Source organism: Oryzias latipes, chromosome 4, assembly GCF_053564925.1.
Source record: "Oryzias latipes strain Hd-rR chromosome 4, Olatipes_Hd-rR_3.1".
NCBI classification, from domain to species: domain Eukaryota; kingdom Metazoa; phylum Chordata; class Actinopteri; order Beloniformes; family Adrianichthyidae; genus Oryzias; species Oryzias latipes.
The window spans coordinates 8,976,672-8,994,560 of NC_136240.1; the positions used below are offsets into that span (position 1 = coordinate 8,976,672).

The following is a 17,889-nucleotide window of genomic DNA, read 5'->3' on the forward strand; positions in this document are numbered from 1 at the left end:
AATTTCAAACAACCTAACTCGGGTTATTTTTCACTATTGAGTTTTAGTGGGAAGCTTCTTATTTTATTAAAAACATTTGCTAAACACACGCACACACACACACACACACACACAGTTTTAATGTGACTCATTTTCTAAAAAGTCAAACTTTTTGAGGCAACCAAAAGATAGGAAAGTCACTCAAAATTACAGACACTTTTAGTAATAAGTCACAAAAGTGACAAAAACATAAGAATATTTGAAACATCAATGAACAAAGTAAAAAAAAAACATTAAACTTTTTAAAATCACTGGCTTTAATGGAATATTTTCACTCTTTAACTTCCAGCAGAATAGTTTTTTATTAGAGCTTAGAATAAAATCTGAAATCCAGTATAAATAAAAAATATTTTCTTTGCTTGTACCACCGATGAATTTAAAGCAATTATCTGCCTCATGTTAGCCCAGACGCACCGAAAGAAACTCGAAACCTCCTGAAACGGCAGAACCAAACGTTTTCCCAGACTTGTAGCTACATAAACATTTCATTTGACAGAAATCTAAAGATTCAAACCATTAGAAAAAATCTCATCAAAGCCCAAAAGAAGGTTTTCAAATCCAAATAGCTGAAAGCGACAACTAGTGACTTTCTGACCAAGACGATAAATATGTCTTTCTTTTCAACTGGATTTGATGAGGCTCAATAAAACAGTCTTCTGTAATTCCATTTAAAAAATTGACACAAATGATGAGGAAAGCATGGAGTTTGATCAGAATTGATTTCTCCCCCAAAGCGCTTTTCTCTTATAGGGGAGTTTTCCAATCACATCATGCAGATCCCCCATTATTATAGTTTTCATTCAAAATTTAACATTTAAAAAACATTTTTATCGTTTATGTTTTGTTAAAACAAACATAACTAGAGTTTGACCCTTAATTGTGATGGAATGAGGCCTGGGAACATTTGTTTAGTGGAGCTTCACCTGTTTTTTAAAGATATTTTTCACACAGTTTTGATATTGTCTTTGCTTTGTTTTTGGATTCATACATTTTTATTTTGTCTCAATATGTTTGATCTTAGTTATAAACTATAAAAACTCAATTTTTGTGATTTTTTCCAGACAGCGCAGGAGCTCCAAGCAGCCACTTCATGATGATTGATTGTTTCTCACAAAGGTCAGAGTGTGGTCCTGCAGCCTGACGTCGACAAACGGAACCAGAGAGACGAACACAGGAAACCGCTCAGGGAGCATTGTGGGCTGCATGTGAAGTGTGCATATCTGCTGTGGGAATGTCACAGCGAGGATTCTTTGACTTTCTGAAAAACGCGGCTGTGCGTGCAGGTAAGCATGCATCCAGAGTGTGCAGAGAAAACTCCATGATGTATGTGTTGGCAAAAAGCAGCCGCCTGCAGCCAAAGTAAGGTAAACAGTTCCAATAATGATCAAATCCAAAAGTCCATTACTCATGTCTTTAAAAGCTGAATCAACAGACAGGCCTCTTCATTTATCTGAGAGTGGGCGTTCTGCTCTGAGGACTCAAACATTTTCTCCCAATTAGCTCCCAGACGGAGCAGGACGGCTGCAGCCAGGAGAAACGTCAGCGGCGGATCAAATGATGCAAATATACACACTTCTGTCAAGCCCCATCTTCTTCCTCAAGGGGCGTCAAGTGTTTTTCTTTGCAAGAGCAATATTTTCTTTGCAGGTGGGCACTCATGTATTTATGGCATAGGGGATGTGCAGAGCTGAGAGGATCTTCTGCTGCTGCTCCCCGCCAACCGTCATGAGCAGCGGGTGTGGCTTCATCTAAAGGAAAATTCTCTGAAGTGATGCTAAACAGCAAAAACGTTTACCTGAAGGAGGTTTCTGACACGGTTCCCTTCAGATCATCAGAGTTCTGGACTCAAACTTCTGATCATGTTTCGTCTTTCTACTGATCTAATCTGCTTCTAATCCAGTTCCTGGGGCTTCAATCCCAAACAGCATAAATTCAGAATTTAGGATAAGACAAACCTTCAATCGTGCTAAAGCACCTGAAGACCACATCAAAAATCACTTCTCCACTGCCAAAGGTCCCCCTTCACTGTCATCCACACATGGCTGAGAATGCAGCTTTACATCCAGATCTGTCCTCAAACTGGGGTTTGTATGAGCGAAAACAAAAGACTGATGAGTCCTGAGGTCACCCAAAGAAACTGAACAGAAGATTTAAAATGACACAAACACGGCAGCTATACGCCTAAATTCAGCCGGGCGTTTTTTTTTTTTTAATGGACATCTAAAAAATAGCCACAACCATCATAATTTATGTTTTTTTGACATTATTAAATTATGTCCATGTGACAATGTAACCGTTAACTAATAGAGCTTTTAATGATATTAATAATAGTAATCGTTCATTTTATTGTAAACCTTGTGCTATCCTAGGCACTTTAACATTGGGAGTTGGGTCATCTAGACCCACTAGACAGTGCTCTGAACCTTTTTTCTTCAATGATTTGTGATCTTCACTGGTGTCCATGGATTACATGAAATCTTTCCACCTTTATCTACCTTTGTCATGGTAGGGAGAACACATCAATGTAAGGATCGGGTCATCTGGACCCCATAGGATAGCAAAAGGGTTAAAGCGCCTTTCAAAGGTCAGTAAGTTCAAAATGATTCATTAAAAACACAATAAACGATAACAGACAGAAAATCTAAGGTGAATCAGAATGAGAAGGTAGAATTAAACAGATGAGTTTGGAGTTTTGTTTTGAAAGTTGGTAAGGAGTCTATGTTACAGAGATCAGGAGAGGAGGGAAATCCAGAGTTTGGGAGCTGAGCAGCAGAAGGCTCTGTTTTAACGAGTCGGGCCGGAAGAACAGAGAACTGAACAGAGGAGGAGAGAAGAGAATGAGAGGGGGTTTTGATATGGAGTAGGTTGGTGGGATAAGGAGGAGCCAGGTTATGGAGGGCCTTAAAGGTAAACAGGAGGAGTTTGATTCTGGAGGTTATGGGAAGCCAGTGCAGCTGGTGGAGAACCGGGGTGATATGACTAATGGAGGAGGAGATGATGCAGGCCGCTGAGTTCTGGACCATCCGTCTGTCTGGGCGGATTGGGATTTAAGGGTGGGGGTTTGTTGTCTGGCTGTTTTACTCTGTTTTGTCCTGTTATTTTATCCTGTTGTGTTTATTTCTTTCTGCTCCATGAATGAGAATAAGGGAGAGGAGGGTGACCTCGTTGTAGTAAAAGCTGTTGTTGGTAATAAAACCAGTTCAGAATAACTGATTGAAATGAATTTAGTATTGCCGGGTTTGCATGAATTACTTGAATTTAAAGTTTGAGAGGAACACCATGTAGTTAAGTCACATCTAACATTAGAGGTAAAGTTGAAATGACTCAACAAGATAATGTCAGATCATTTTTGATTTAGTTACCATTAACTTATAAAAAATATAAACTGCACCTTTATCGTCCTCTTACAGCAACATAAATAAATGATGTTGCACCAACATAACTCTTATTCTATTGCAATATTGGAAAAATGGAAATAATTTCCATAATTGCATTATGTTTACCCAACAATTTTTTTTGTTACACTCAAAACTGTACTTATTATTTCCATTTGTTCTGTTAAACAAATTATTGATATTATCGAAGTAAAGACACGAACAAAAGTCTCTTTTAATCCTCAAACTCGTCTCGAACTGAGACGAGTTCAAAGGCATTTTACTGAAACAATGAGAGGATTCATTCATGATGCTGAAGGCGCAGCATGCAGCACACGTTCAGCAGACATGCTTGCAGAAAAAAACCCATGCAGAGACCCACTTCTCACTGCGAGAAAGAAGATGTTTGATGCAAAGACACGTGGGCGTCTGTCTGATCAGGATGAATCCACTGCGGCCCCTCTCTGCAGGCACGTTTGCCTTTTCTCTGGAAGACCCCCTTCTCTCCTTATGTTTGACACATCAGGCTTTGATTCTGTTTTCATTTATGATTCCATAAGAGTTCTGTTTTCAATTATGGAACCATCTCAAAGCGCGAACGGTACTTTGATCACAAACAAATCTGGATCGGGCGATGCGTAAAAGCTTGGTTTTCTCAGACTCGTAGTTTAAGTGCCTAATCAGTATTTATCCAAACAAATTGTTTGTAATTGAATTTATGCGTTAATTAATAAATAAAAAACGTATATTTATTTAGTTATATTCATTACATCCGTGACTCGCAGAGCCCTACCGTGACCCGGAGGCAGAGGGAGGCTCAGGCGCGCGCCTTTGCCCGCCAGGTGCGTCCGTTCCTCGGACAGAGTGCGTCTCTTCGGGCTGGCGCAGTTCCCGTGACCCGCGCTGTGGTGCGGCGGGCTCCGGCACATCTGAGATCCAAAGGCGCCGCTTCCCGCGCGGCGGCCGCAGATCTCCGTTTTGCCGCCAAACACGGAGAGTGCCAAGCCGGCAAAGTCCGGGAAGGTTGGGGTCTGACAGTGGCTGACCATCCCGACCACTGATGAGAGGTTCTGCATTTAAAACTGTCCCGTGTGCAGTGTGAGCGCGCCTCACATGCCCCCTGTGCACATAGATAGCAATCACTGCAGACGGAGTCAACGGCATTTATCCTGCCAACAATCCCCGCAGGTAACACCTACCTTTTGCACTTTGGTTAACAGGATCTGAGAGCGCGAGCGCGCGTCATGACGCGCCAAACAGGAAGGTTTCTGTGGATCTGATGGGCAGCATCCTCGGGGGATCACTCTTCAGCATCCCACCCTCCTCCTCCTCTGATTCCAGACCTTAATGGGACAGAAGCGGAGCGGCTGCGGGGTCCAGGAGGGCTTTTGGGGGAGGAAAAGATCTGGATCACACTGGCGCAGCAACTGGTGCAGTTATGATCAGATGCTGTTGCACCAATATGGATTTCCGCTGGGCAGGCGGAGCGCTCAGGTTTCTACCGATATCTTTCCGGTTTGTGCTTTGAGCGCCGGTTTCTCCAAGGAGGCTGGATTTTAGTGTCTGAAGATCCGGGACGGATCATGAGCCAAAACACGGAGACGCACAGGAGGAGCGGGAGTCCTATCGGAGCGAATCAAAACACTCAGATGTTTAAAAAGAATTTCGTTTTACTTCACCTAAAATCCTTTGAACTGTTAAAAAAGCAAACACAAAGATTTGATGTTTTTACGCGCAGACCAACCAGATCCAAATCGTTCTGTTATCCCGGATCTGGCGTTAAATTGGTCAATCAGCGCCAAAAGACCTGATCTGAGGATAATCCGTGGAAAAGTGGATCCACGGCGCCACCTAGTGGATCTTAAGTCTGCAAAATATGAACAGTGCTGAGAGGCAGTGTAAACCAATGTTTAAGGTTAATTCTAAATCCAGAGTAGCATGAAAAAGCTTTCAAATTGCCTTATGATAGAATAGAATATGAAATAAATTAACACTAAAACAGAATAGCCAAGTTCCATGACCAAGTTTTAGGCCGCCGAGGCCCCCACCTTTGACTGCCACCCAAACCACATTGCACCGACCCCTTTTGAAGTCTCCTATGGGTGTTGGGCCCATAAGAGAGTGGTCTCACGTCGTTCCTCTGGGCTGAGCCCGATTGGGGTCTTTGGGGAGAGCCATGGTCACCAGGTGTTTGCCTGCGAGCCTCAACCCCAGGCCTGGCTCAAGAGTGGGGCCCCAGTGATGCCAATCGGGGCAAAATAACTGGGTCCTTGATTATGCTTCTCATGATCTTTGTTCCAATATTCACCTAAAGTCATGAGCTCTGGGTTATGACTGAAGAAACGAGGTCCCGGATACAAGCAGCTTAATTGAGCTCCCTCCGTAGGGTGGCTGGGCGCTCCCTTAGAGATATAGGGGAGGAGCTCGGTCACCCAGAGAGCTCGGAGTAGAACCGCTTCTCCTCCACATCGACCTAACTTACCTAACAGAGAGTAACATCCCAGTCAATGAGTTTTATCTCTAGAGGAGACATATATATATATATATATATATATATATATATATATATATATATATATATATATATATATATATATATATATATATATATATATATATATATATAATTTGTTGTTGTTAAATAAGAGAAACAGTCAGCCTTAAAAGCTCAAACTTTAATAAAAATGAAAGGTTGCAGGCTTTCTTACCAATCAAAAGATATTACAAAACATTTTTAAAAAATAATTTTAAACATTTAAAAGCTTTAGACCTCTTTGACATGTGATTTAAATTATTTAGAAAAACCCAACAATAAGGCAATAATAATAATAACTCAATAGTAAGTCAATAAATAATAATAATAAAATAATAAAAACACAATACCTAATAATAATAATAATAATAAAATTATTATAAGTCAACAATAAGTCCAAAAGTCAACAATATATTTACCCTAAAAAATACTCTACTGATTCATGTGAGTGATCAATTTGGTGTAACACAGATGGTATGATGCTAGGGTTTTGAGCAAACTGTCTGGCCAGTCTTATCAAAATCTGTTTCCACAACATTTTTTGAACAGCCAGACTATATTACTAGTTGGTAACCACAGTGATCCATCTGGGATTGTCAGGTAGGGAGGGTTGGTGAACGTGAAGGACCCAAAATGCAGAGACGGGAGGCACACAGTTCCAGGGCAAGGGGTTTATTGACTTAACAAAAAGCGCTGCAGAGCAGGGAAACAGAACTAAGCTTACTGCGGGGACATGAAAACATGGCAGCAGACAGTCACGGAAGAGATGATAATGGACCAGCACAAGAGGAAGGCAGAGACAAGACTAAAATACAAAAAGGACTGACAAGACACAGGTGAACATGATCAGAACAGATTGGGACCAGGGAAGTAAAACTCAAAAGCATGACAAAACAGGAAACCTATCAAAATAAAACTGAACTCAAACATGACAAAAACAAAACGGAAAGTAAAAATCAATACAAAGAAACCGAAACCATGACGGTACCCGCACCTCAAGGAAACGCACCGAGGTTCCAAAAGTCCACCAAGGAGGAGAGGGCCCGGGGGACAAACTTTGACGGGCAACAGAGTCCTAGGAGGTCGGGCTGGGCACACCAGCCAGGCCAAGACGATGAGTCTGGAGGACGGCCGGGAGGCCACGCAGTCCGGCAAGGCAGACGAAAAAGGTCCGGAGGAACTGACATTTTGTAAAAAAAAATGTGTTCACATGCCTGCACTGCAGCAGTTACTTGACCTCACCAAGATGGTGGTGCTCTCCTCCCATGAGGAATCACGTGATGTCTCCTCTAGCGATATAACTCATTGGTCACAGTGAGCTGTGGAGGGGGACTGGGTGACGCAAGACGCGAGAAGGCGCTTCGAAAAATAGCCAGGGGACATGGCTAAATCGAGGTTGGACGCTAAATCAGCGGCGGGTAGGCACAGCTGTGTTGTGACTGGGAATGAGTGGAAAGACGACAGGGGATGTGAAAGTGAGGATTGCATGGAGATGAGCTTTGGAATTGAAACAGGGAGAGAAAAGACGGGCAATAGTTTTGATGGAGCTGATGCTAGAAAACAAAGACGGGTAATCCCGACTGCAGTAGCGGTTTTAGGCACGGGCCATACGGGCGATCGCCCGGGGCGGAAAAATGACGGAGGGGCGGCGCCAGCGGCTCAGCTCTTGTAAAATACTTTATGCACCACTATTGGTTTACTTATATCACAGAGTTTGTAACAGCCTTAAACCTGGCGGCGCCCCCGCCCCGCAGCTGCGCTCCCTCTTGTCTTTGAGAAGTAGACGCAAATTTGTGTGAGAAGGAGAAGGGAGGGGGCGCGGGGTGAAGAAGGAGAAGGGAGGGGGCGCGGGGTGAAGGGTGCAGGCTGAGAGGTGAGCACGGAGCGCAAAACGCATGCGCAAAACCTGGCTGGATCTTCTTCCAGGGGGGCAACGGTCGCGGGCCGCGGCTCAGTGCTTGATGAAAAAGTAAAAATAAAAATTGCGCCGCCATGTAGCGAATTGGCGCCCCTGGGTGCAGCTGCACGCGCTCCTGCTGGAAATGTTTGACGAACGGGGGAGGGGGGGGGCTGCGGGTATAAAAAAGGTATAAAAACAATCATGCTTTTTTGGTTATTTTTGTGTGAAATGCCCAAATAAAAAATGGGAAAACAAAAAAAATTCTTCACTTAGATGACAGTTGGTTTAGTCGACAGACTTGATACCTATGTCAGGACATTTATGCTAAATGCAGAAACATCTGAAATATGGAGAAAAAAGGTCAAAGCTGGTGCCCAATTTAGAAAGAAAAGACAAGAAGAGGAGAAAAGAGACAAAGAAAAGGGTAATATCGCATAGCTAGATGTACGTTTTCTAAATTTGAATGCTACCTGCCCTACAACAACAACAACGTTGCAGAGGAAAAATCTCTCGTTTGGTCTATCATGATCAAAACTGAAGTAGGCCCAAATATTGCAAATAACGTCATTTTTACGATATTTATTCTTAAATGTTTGCTCTGCCTTAACTTGTAACATTAGTAATGATTCGTGTGTCTGTCTGCTCTGCTGTAACACAAAGTTTTTGTTGTGTTTTATTGTTGTATATTAGTTCATAATGTTAAATAAGCTGTGATGGTAGCATGCTGCTGCTGATGCTGCTGCTGCTGTTAGCTTTTCAAAACTCCAGTTGATCAAGTCATACCTGAGATCACCAATGTCTCAGGAGCAACTCACTAACCTGCTGTTGTTAGTATCAATCATTCAGGGGGGGAGCAGATTTCATATGATGACGTTATTGACAAGCTTGCATCAGGAAGGCCACAAAGGTTAGATTTTAGTTAGTGTTTCTGTTCTTAGTGCTGCAGTTACATTTATTCTAGTGTATTATTAGTGTGATTTGTAGTTTATAATATTTATTTCAGATTATTTGTGTTTGATTAAATATTTCCTAACTGTATTTTCAGTTACAATAAATGGACAAAGTGACTCTATTGGGGGGGGGGGGGGGGGGGGGCAGAGGAGGGTCTCGCCCGGGGAGTAATTCAGGGTAGAACCGCCACTGCCCGACTGACAGTGATGAAGAGGGAGGGGATAGCTATAAAGTCATCCTGAGATTTTCTGAAGGACAAGGGTTGTGTTCTTCGAGCCCGATAAAACTGATGACTATCCTGAAGAATCAAGTGGGGGATATTAAACTCGCTAAAGTCTTGAGAGATGGGAACCTGTTGATTGTTTGTAGAATTGAGGAGCAAAGGGACAGGGCCTGTAAAATGAGAGAAGTGGGGAAACATAAAGTTGTTAGTATGAGCAAGGTAGGACTGGGAGGTCAGGGGCCGAAAGGAGTGATTTGGGGCATACTCGTGGAGATGTCCATTACAGAACTCAAAGCTAACCTACGAGGGGCAGAAATAAGAGAAGCAAGGAGATTCAGTGTTTTTCGGGATGGTGTGAGGAGGGATTCTGAGAGTATAATGTTGGAAATTATGGGAAGGAGCCTGCTGGATAGAGTGTACCTGGGATACGTGTCATACACTGTGAGGGAATACATTCCTAAACCTGTTAGATGTTTCACTGCCAGAGATTTGGACACACTGCTGCTGTATGTAAAGGCAAGCAGAGGTGTCCCAGGCGTGGAGAAGATCAAGCTATAAGTCCTGTGGTAACAAGTTTAAACCAAAGTGTTGTAACTGTGGGGGGATCATAGTGCTGTGTATGCAGGCTGTCAGGTCATGAGAAGAGAAGTCCATACTCAAAAACAAGAGTACTACATTGAATTTCATATGCACATTCAGTCAAAATGGTTGGTAGAGGTTCTGATAGACAGACAGGAGTCGTACACGAGGTGTCATATAGTACACAGGACAGGAATGTTGAGGGGAGAGTTTGGTTAGATTTAGAGAAACTGGTCACGTTTGTTGCTGGAGTTATAAATGCAACAATGGAAAATAAGTCGAAAACGGAAAGAATACAAATCATTGTGAAAGTGGCAGTGAACCATTTGGACATTAATGAGTTAGCGGCCGTGGGGGGCCGTGGTGCAGCAGTAGGGCGGTAGACCCATGATCGTAAGATTGCAGGTTCGATTCCCGCCTTGCACGCCCATGTGTAGAAGTGTCCTTGGGCAAGTCACTGAACCCCACCTTGCTTCTGGTGGGAGGTTGGCACCAGTGTTCGGCAGCGGAGTTGCCATCAGTGTGTGAATGTCTGTGTGAATGTGTGTGTGGATGGGTGAATGGGACTGTGACTGTAAAGCGATTCGGGTCTTCGAAAGAGGGTAGAAAGCGCTGTATAAGTATACGCCATTTACCATTTAAGTATAAGTATACACCATTTAACATGGGAAGAGGTTCAGAACAACCTAAGTGCCTAGTCTAGTCAAGAGGTGGGAAGTGTGGGATAGTAAATGGTTCTTATATTACAATTGAATGCAAGGAGCTTATTGCCAAATTGACAGGAATTTTTAAAGTGTATAGATGACTTGGATCAAAAACCAGATATTACATTTATTCAAGAGACGTGGTTAAGGCCAAATTTAGATTTTAGAATTTCCCGATATACAGGAATCCGATGTGATAGAGTAGATGGCGGGGAGGTGGTTGTGCCACCTTTATTAATTTCAATTACAGGGTGATTAAAATAGGAACACAAGAATAATTTATTGGCATTGAAATTTATATTGGTCTGGGGAGATTGTATATTATTAATTACTATAATCCATGCAAAAAGTTAGATCTCGGTCTTCTTAAATCAATTATTCATCTGGACAATGGGCATATCATTGTTTGTGGGAATTTTAATGCACATAGCACATTATGGGGGGGAAGGTGACAGATGCTAATAATGGTGAGGTATTGGAGGATCTGATGGATGAATTACACTTGGTGTGTCTCAATGATGGGAGAGAAACAAGAATAGATGTTCGAACAGGGAACATGTCAGCACTAGATCTCACTTTTGTTTCAAATGTCTTGGCAGCGTGTTGTGAGTGGGAGGTAAACAACAGCACAATAGGGAGAGACCATTATCTGGTTTTCTCTAGGGTTGGTGGAGATGGGGAACCATCAATTAATGAAAGGGAAGGAAGATGGCTTTTTCATAAAGCAAAATGGGATGAATTTACTTATATGTGCGAGGAGGAATATTCAAACATTAGAATGGAGAGTACTGCTGAAGAAATGGAAAAGAATATTAGAAATGTAAAAATTTCAGCGGCCGAAAAAGACAATTCCAAGAAGTAAAGCAACTATGACAAGGAGAAATATTCCATGGTGGACTGAAGACTGCAAGATTTAAAATAGGAATAAGGGTTTGAAACTCTTAAAACAGACTCATATAAGAATCTGTTGAACTGTTAGAGACTTTGTGCACAGGCGAGAAAGATTATTTAAAAGGAGAAAAGGGAGTACTGGAGGGGTTTTTGTGATACAATTGGTCGAACAACTCCGGTTAGTACGGTTTGGGGAATGATTAGTAAAATGAAGGGTAGAAGAAGGGAGTTACAATATCCAGTATTAAAGATGGGTGATGAGCTGGTGATATCAGATATGGATAAAACTGAAATGTTGGTTAAAACCTTTGTGAGAAGTCAGAGTAAGAAAATTTGTTGGGATATAGGAAAGGGAAGTGAGATGAAATTAGGGAACGGCACTAAAAGGAATTTGATGGAAACACTTTTTTGACAGCTATGGATGCTCCGTTTACCTACTTCGAATTGGATCTAGCATGAATCTAGAATTACATTACCAGGTAGGGATGGCATAAGTTATGTTATGCTAAAGCATTTAGGTAGGAAAATGAAGTTGAAATTATTGGACATGTAATAGAATCTGGTGTGAAGGTAAATTGCCGACTAATTGGAAAGAGGCTGTGATAATTCCTATATTAAAACCTGGGAAAGATCTGGGCAGCCCAGAAAATTACAGGCCCATAGCACTCACATCACATGTTGGTAAAATAATGGAAAGAATGATAAATGAGAGATTGTATTATAACCTGGAAAGTAAAAATGTTTTGTCCCAATATCAGAATTGTTTTAGGAAAGTTCGAGGGACAATGGACCCTGTAGTCTGCCTAGAAGCAGACATTAGGAAAGCCCAAGTAGATAAAGAATTTTTGGTGGCAGTATTTTTTTATATAGAAAAGGCCTATGATACGGTCTGGAAAGAGGGTTTATTGATAAAATTAGGTAGGTTAGGACATCATGGAAGAATTTATAATTGGATTAAGGGGTTTTTATTTAATGCATATGTTCAAGTTAGGATAGGAAAGTCTTTTTCTAATAGATACGTAGTGGATAATGGAATCCCACAAGGAAATGTGCTGAATAATATTTGATTAATCCTAGTGACAATTCACGGGTAATTATTCCCAGGTTTGACATGACCGATCCTGACATTGTCGTAAAAAATGGACTTTGTTTAATCCGTAAAAGTCATGAAATGAGCCGGAAACCTGCTAGCATTGAGCTAGCTAGCATGGCTAACACTGGAGAACATTGTTTATGGCGATAGTTTTTCATGCAACATCTTACTTTTGTAACATCTTTTTTCACTAGCAGCTACTGGTGGAGCTCATCTGACTGTGCTGGCGTCCTCCGGTTACATAAAGTGCACGTTTGATCGTTTAATATAGTAAAATAATTGAAAAACATGAAAAACTTACCGGTAACTTCAAAATTGGTATGTTGACGTAAGACTCGGCGTCAATCCGTAGCCAATGAGCTTCTGGATGTTGGAGATGTCCCGCCTCCCCTCCCCTTGACTGAGTTGACACTGTTTTTACGTGTCGACAGGTTTTAGAATCAAAACCGAAAAAAATAAAAGCACACCTCAAAAAAATAAAAGTGTGAATTTAAAAAAACAATTTTAAAATGAAACCGCAACTAGAAATGACGATTTCAGAATGAGGAGAAAACAAATCGGCACCTGAGAAATATGATTGTGCTTTGGGTTATAGCTTTTGGTTGCAAATTGTGGGTCTTGGTTCTCAATTTATGCATTTAGCGTTTTGATTCGCGGTTTTACGGTTTTGATGCAGAATACTTTAGGCGCTGAATTGACACCATACATTGGCTTCAAACTCTGTCAGAGATGGAAACACGGGTGTTAGATTCAGACGAAGCTTTCACTGCGGGAGATGAAGCAGAGACTTCCTCTGAGATGATTTTATGAACTCAAACATGGAAACATGATTACCATGCAGAACTCTTCAAATATGGGTTAGAGTTATTCCCTGATTATTCTCTTAAGCAGGGAAATGATTGATTGGAGTCATGGATCCCCCTGCAGTCAAGCAAATAAAGATAATTTCAATTATTGATCAATGATTGACAGTGAATCATTCGTGGGGGAATTTTCATATTTTCCTCCTAAAACACTTTATGTTCACATCTTTGTCTTAAATATGAGACGTTTTTATTTGTTGAAACTAAAATAAAGACTGACAGGAAAACAAAATAGAAAAAGTACAAATTTCCTGTCGGGCCTCCGCTAAAAGTCCTGACACGCTCAGCGATGTAAGGTGTTACAAAAGCAGCCGCTCTTTCTTTTTCCCGCGCATCAAGTTTAAAGGAATACCTGGGGGTGGCGTGGCGTGGGGGGATTTTGGAGCAGCAGACCCTGAAAGAACTTGACCCGAACCAGAACCTTCTAAACAAGCGTTACACTCACGTTTCTGTTTGTTTTCTAAAGTCACAATCTCCTGAGTGGCCGCAGCTGATATTACATAACCAGACTCGTGGTCAAAGGCGCGCGGCGGGCGGAAACCCGGAATTCCAAATACGGTCATGTCCGTTTTCCTGCTTCTGCCGCTGATTGAACCAACTGTTATGTTATATTTAGAAATGTGTTCGTTCAAAGTTTCCACTCGTGATCCCTGAATTGGTAATTAAAAAACACACAATATCTTCCTGCTTAACACGACAACGGACAGTTTAAGGTTCGGTGTTTAAAAATCCAAGCATTTAAAGTAACCTTAAAGGCAACACTAGTCGGTATGAGGTGGGCGGGGTTTCCCAGCCTATAACAGCTGTGTTCAGAAGGCATGCTGCTGGAGACAGAAATGGGGCTCCGTGAGAAGTCATGGCGGGTTCTGCAGCACCTGGGGGTTTGCCTGCGGGCGGCAGGTATGCTCTGTTTCCTGCTGACGCTCAACGTCACCCTGAGGGTCCTGCACCTCATCTCACCTGCCTTAGTCAGGAAGCTGCAGCTCAAAATGGGTGAGAAGAGCACCATGACCTACAATCCCCGGTTCCGGTACGAGGACTGGGGTCCCACCTTCCTGACTGCAGCCTTCATCAAAGAAGCCGTCACCAACATCTGCCGCTCAATCAGACAGAAAGCCTTTGTGGGTGGGGTCGCCCCGGACTCACCTGTGATCACCATGGAGACGGAGAGGACCAGCATCCTCAGATTCATGAAAGGTGCGTGTGGAGCGAGCGAACCGCTGGGGGTTCGACCCCCTGATCCCTCGTTACCCTGTTCCCTCTGTGTAGGTGGCAGGCCGCTGGTGCTCAGCTTCGGGAGCTGCTCCTGACCCCCCTTCATGTTCACACTGGACCAGTTCAAGCGGCTCGTCGCGGACTTCCGGGACGTGGCGGACTTTCTGGTCATCTACATCGCAGAGGCGCATTCCTCAGGTGAGCAGAAATGACATCAATCAACAACAGAATCATAACACCTGAAGGAGAAATGTATTTGATATTTGCGATTTGTTCTTATTGAATACCTGAATATGATTTTTCTTTAAATGGTATAATATGTAATAAAATAAAAACCTTAAGTAGAAATTGATTGCAACAATCCTAAATGATAAAAAGCATTTTGTATAAGTACCAAAATGAAAGAAAAAAATATTTCTACACAACATTTACCCCACAAATAAATTTAAATTAAAATTCTGTAGTTTTTTAAACTGATTTCCTGAATCAGTTTTTCAGCTTTTTGTAAATTCTCCCTTGAATTCTGGATCCAATTAAAACGATTTATAAGCATCGAACCAAACATGAACATAATTTTAATTTTCCAACAGATTCTCACATATTTTAACTCTGATGATAAGAAGATAGAATATAGTTTTAAATTGTTACTTTTCCAATCTAAATTTGACATACATGCAGATTAAAAAAAAACGACAACCAAATTCACTGGATTTATCTATCAATCATTTATCAATGTAAAAAGATTTGTTCATCCATGGCATGTAACCCTGGAACAAGATGTGCTTTTTTGCTTGATGATTAATCCTGATCTTGAGAAAAGTTTTGTTAATATGTTATTTATTATTTGTTTTTGTTATCTTTATTTCTTACTTGTAAAATTTCCTTTTTGCTTAACGATGTTGCTGTTACCTTTTTATATACTCAATGGATTCTGTTTTTTTTAAGATAACATTGGTTGTTGCTTTCTGACAGTCGACCTGCTGGTGTGATTTGTACCTTTGTGTGCTGTTCAATAAAGTTAAAAACAAATAAATTAAGTTTGATGCAAAGATGAAAAAACATGCGAGAATAAAAGCACCAATTCTTCTTAAAACATCCAAACAAACAAATTGAATCTTTTGAGTTTTTATTTGCATTTTGAAAATTAATAAAACAATAAATGGAGCTTACCCGGGCGACCAAAAATAAAATGGTTGCAATGGATATGAAACAAAAAGAAATGTCTTTTTTTTTCTACTTTTCATTAATTTGCATTGACCAGGGTGGCAGAGGTGTGTAGAGGCTGGTAAAAAGGGGGCGGGGACTGAGCCTGACACAACGCCGCTCGCAGCTTTAATTTGACTTTGTTTTTAAGGGGGACACATTTACCAGCTGTCAAGGCAGAACAGATGAAAAAAACGCCTTTTAGTTAACTGTTGGATTGGCGTCTTAATGCGCGTTGTTCCTGTGAAAATGATAAAAACTCAAATAATGACAACAAAAACATAAACCTCTGTTTGTCTTTAAGATGGCTGGGCCTTCGGCAACAACTATGACATCAATCAGCACCAGAGCCTGGAGGAGAGGCTGTCTGCAGCCCGGATCCTGGTCCAGAGCGACCCGCTGTGCCCCGTGGTCGTTGATGAAATGAGCAACGCCGCGGCCATCCATTACGGCAGCCACCCCGAGAGGCTGTACGTGCTGCAGGCGGGGAAGGTGGTGTATAAGGTGAGGCATCGGATGTGCTCAGACTCTCACAGCCGCTTAAACACAGAACTCTAGAGCCTGAAGGACGAAAACTGGACATCCTCCGTTCAAAGAGCCGCGCAGAAGAAAATGTTGGTCTTGCATCATCTGATTATGAATGACAAATGTAAAGAAAACTAAGCATAAACTTTCATCTACGAGTATGTCTTTATTTGATTCACAAATTGTTGTGAATCAATAGCAGACGAAGAAATGCTGTTTGAAAAAGATCGTATTCGATGTAGAAGATATGTTGGGCGGGTCACAAGGTGACAGGAATTTCTGATGAACTCCTGCCCCCCTCAGAAACTATGTCCTAGAAAACCACACAGGTTTTTGGTTACAGACCACTGAGATCGGAGTGGGTCTTTAAAACCCACTCACCCCGTACCTGAGGTCAGGTGTTCTGCTGAGCACAGACCCTGAGTATCTGCAGATCTCTCAACCCAGGATTCATCAAACCAGGAGTAGAATTCTTTGACCATTGGAGCAAAACTTCTTAGTTTCCACGCCTGAGTTTCCATCTTTCTCTTTTCAAACGTCGTATTTAAACACCTTTTGCTTTTTTATTTATTTATCCAGACGATTGAATTCTGTGAGGTTTAGACAGAAAACAATCTCCACTAACCTTCAACCCTAAACATGAGGTATGAAGGAACTTCACCAAGTCTGTATCTTTCCATCTGCTGAGGAGAAAACCGAGTCACGGAGGGAAAAGTGTTGTTTGTGTGAAAAAGGCAGGAATGTATAGAACTGGGCTGAAAGTAAAGCTTCCTTTGTGTCCTCAGGGCGGGATTGGGCCGTGGGGCTACAGTCCTCAAGAGGTTCGCTCCGTCCTGGAGAAGCTCCAGTAAGAACATTTTGCCTCCAGATGACAAAGATTTCCTGAAGCTTTTGTGATGGAACGCTGCTGTAGGTGTTGGTGCTTCAACAGTCTCACATGACCTCCGAAGTCCTGCCTGCTTTCAAACTGTTTGGGCCGAACGTTTCTGGATGAAGGTTGCAGGTTAAACCCCCCCGGGTCTCTGCAGCTGGATGTAGAGGAACAGACGGTTCACTCAGGTCGATGGAAGTTAGGTCTCCAGGGTGTCGAAGACAGATTTATCATTTACGGTAACTCCGTTCCTCTAAAAGCAGCTTTTACATAAAGTCTAAATCCAGGAAAACTAATATCCAATGAAACGAAGATCACGTTTAGGAGGATGAAGATTTTCCCTCAGTTCCTAGTTTACACTAAAGGGCCCTTTCTTTTTATAAAACTGGTTTAAAGTCCTTATTGCTGCAGGACATGATGTTCCCATTTCTTGATCCTAATCCAAGTTAATCCTTAACCGTTTTATCTAAGGACAAGTTTCAACATCAGTGTTTATAAAAAATGACCCACCTTTTCTGATTTGAGGGCTTTAATGTTCCGCTTTTATTGTAGAAGAAATGTTTTTGTCAAAGTTCTCTGGGTTTTTGGAAAATCTTCAGTTCTGATCAGAACATTTACAGCCATCCTCCAGTTTGTGTTGTATCATCATCTCTGTCATCTTTGTCATTTGAGCAATAAAGAGCTTCATCTACTGAAACTTTTACTCAATGTATCTGACAAACACCAAAAAAAAGAATCTAAAGTCTGTTGAAGGCAGTAAAACCAGATGTTTTCTGAAGCTTCTGCTGTGGTTCTATGGCTGGAGAGCTTTGGATCCAGACCAGAAGCTGATCCATTTCCTTCAGCTCAGAAACGTTCAGCTTTAGTCCTCGCCACAAGAGGGCGCTGTGGGATCATTTAGGAAAAATACTTGCAAATGTTATGT

At 41.8% G+C, this 17,889-nt stretch overlaps 2 protein-coding genes and 1 long non-coding RNA gene across 4 annotated transcripts in view; 1 reads left to right on the forward strand and 2 right to left on the reverse strand.

Moving 5' to 3' along the window:
- glis1b (GLIS family zinc finger 1b) overlaps positions 1 to 4,798 on the reverse strand; it is a 76,159-nt gene extending 71,361 nt beyond the window's left edge. Inside the window, exons 1-2 of one of the 2 annotated variants that reach the window (XM_023953837.2) lie at positions 4,613 to 4,798; positions 4,207 to 4,533 (exon numbers count right to left, since the gene is read on the reverse strand). In XM_023953837.2, the coding sequence (XP_023809605.1) occupies positions 4,207 to 4,489 (283 nt within the window). In that variant the 5' untranslated portion in view covers positions 4,490 to 4,533; positions 4,613 to 4,798. Of the gene's footprint in view, positions 1 to 4,206; positions 4,534 to 4,612 lie in introns of those variants that run through there. The other variant, NM_001163804.2, reaches the window with a different exon arrangement.
- A 100-nt stretch (positions 4,799 to 4,898) lies between these two features.
- Positions 4,899 to 13,601, reverse strand: LOC144991855 (uncharacterized). The gene is made up of 3 exons (XR_013655512.1): positions 13,503 to 13,601; positions 12,589 to 12,698; positions 4,899 to 5,036 (listed from the first exon to the last, which is right to left on the reverse strand). It is a non-coding gene; the product is annotated as an uncharacterized LOC144991855 (long non-coding RNA).
- Positions 12,526 to 17,661, forward strand: dio1 (iodothyronine deiodinase 1). The gene is made up of 4 exons (XM_004067818.5): positions 12,526 to 14,347; positions 14,420 to 14,563; positions 15,873 to 16,072; positions 16,879 to 17,661. The coding sequence occupies exons 1-4, from the start codon at positions 13,969 to 13,971 to the stop codon at positions 16,942 to 16,944; spliced, it is 789 nt and encodes a 262-aa protein (XP_004067866.2). The 5' UTR covers positions 12,526 to 13,968; the 3' UTR covers positions 16,945 to 17,661.
- The last annotated feature ends 228 nt before the right edge of the window (positions 17,662 to 17,889 follow it).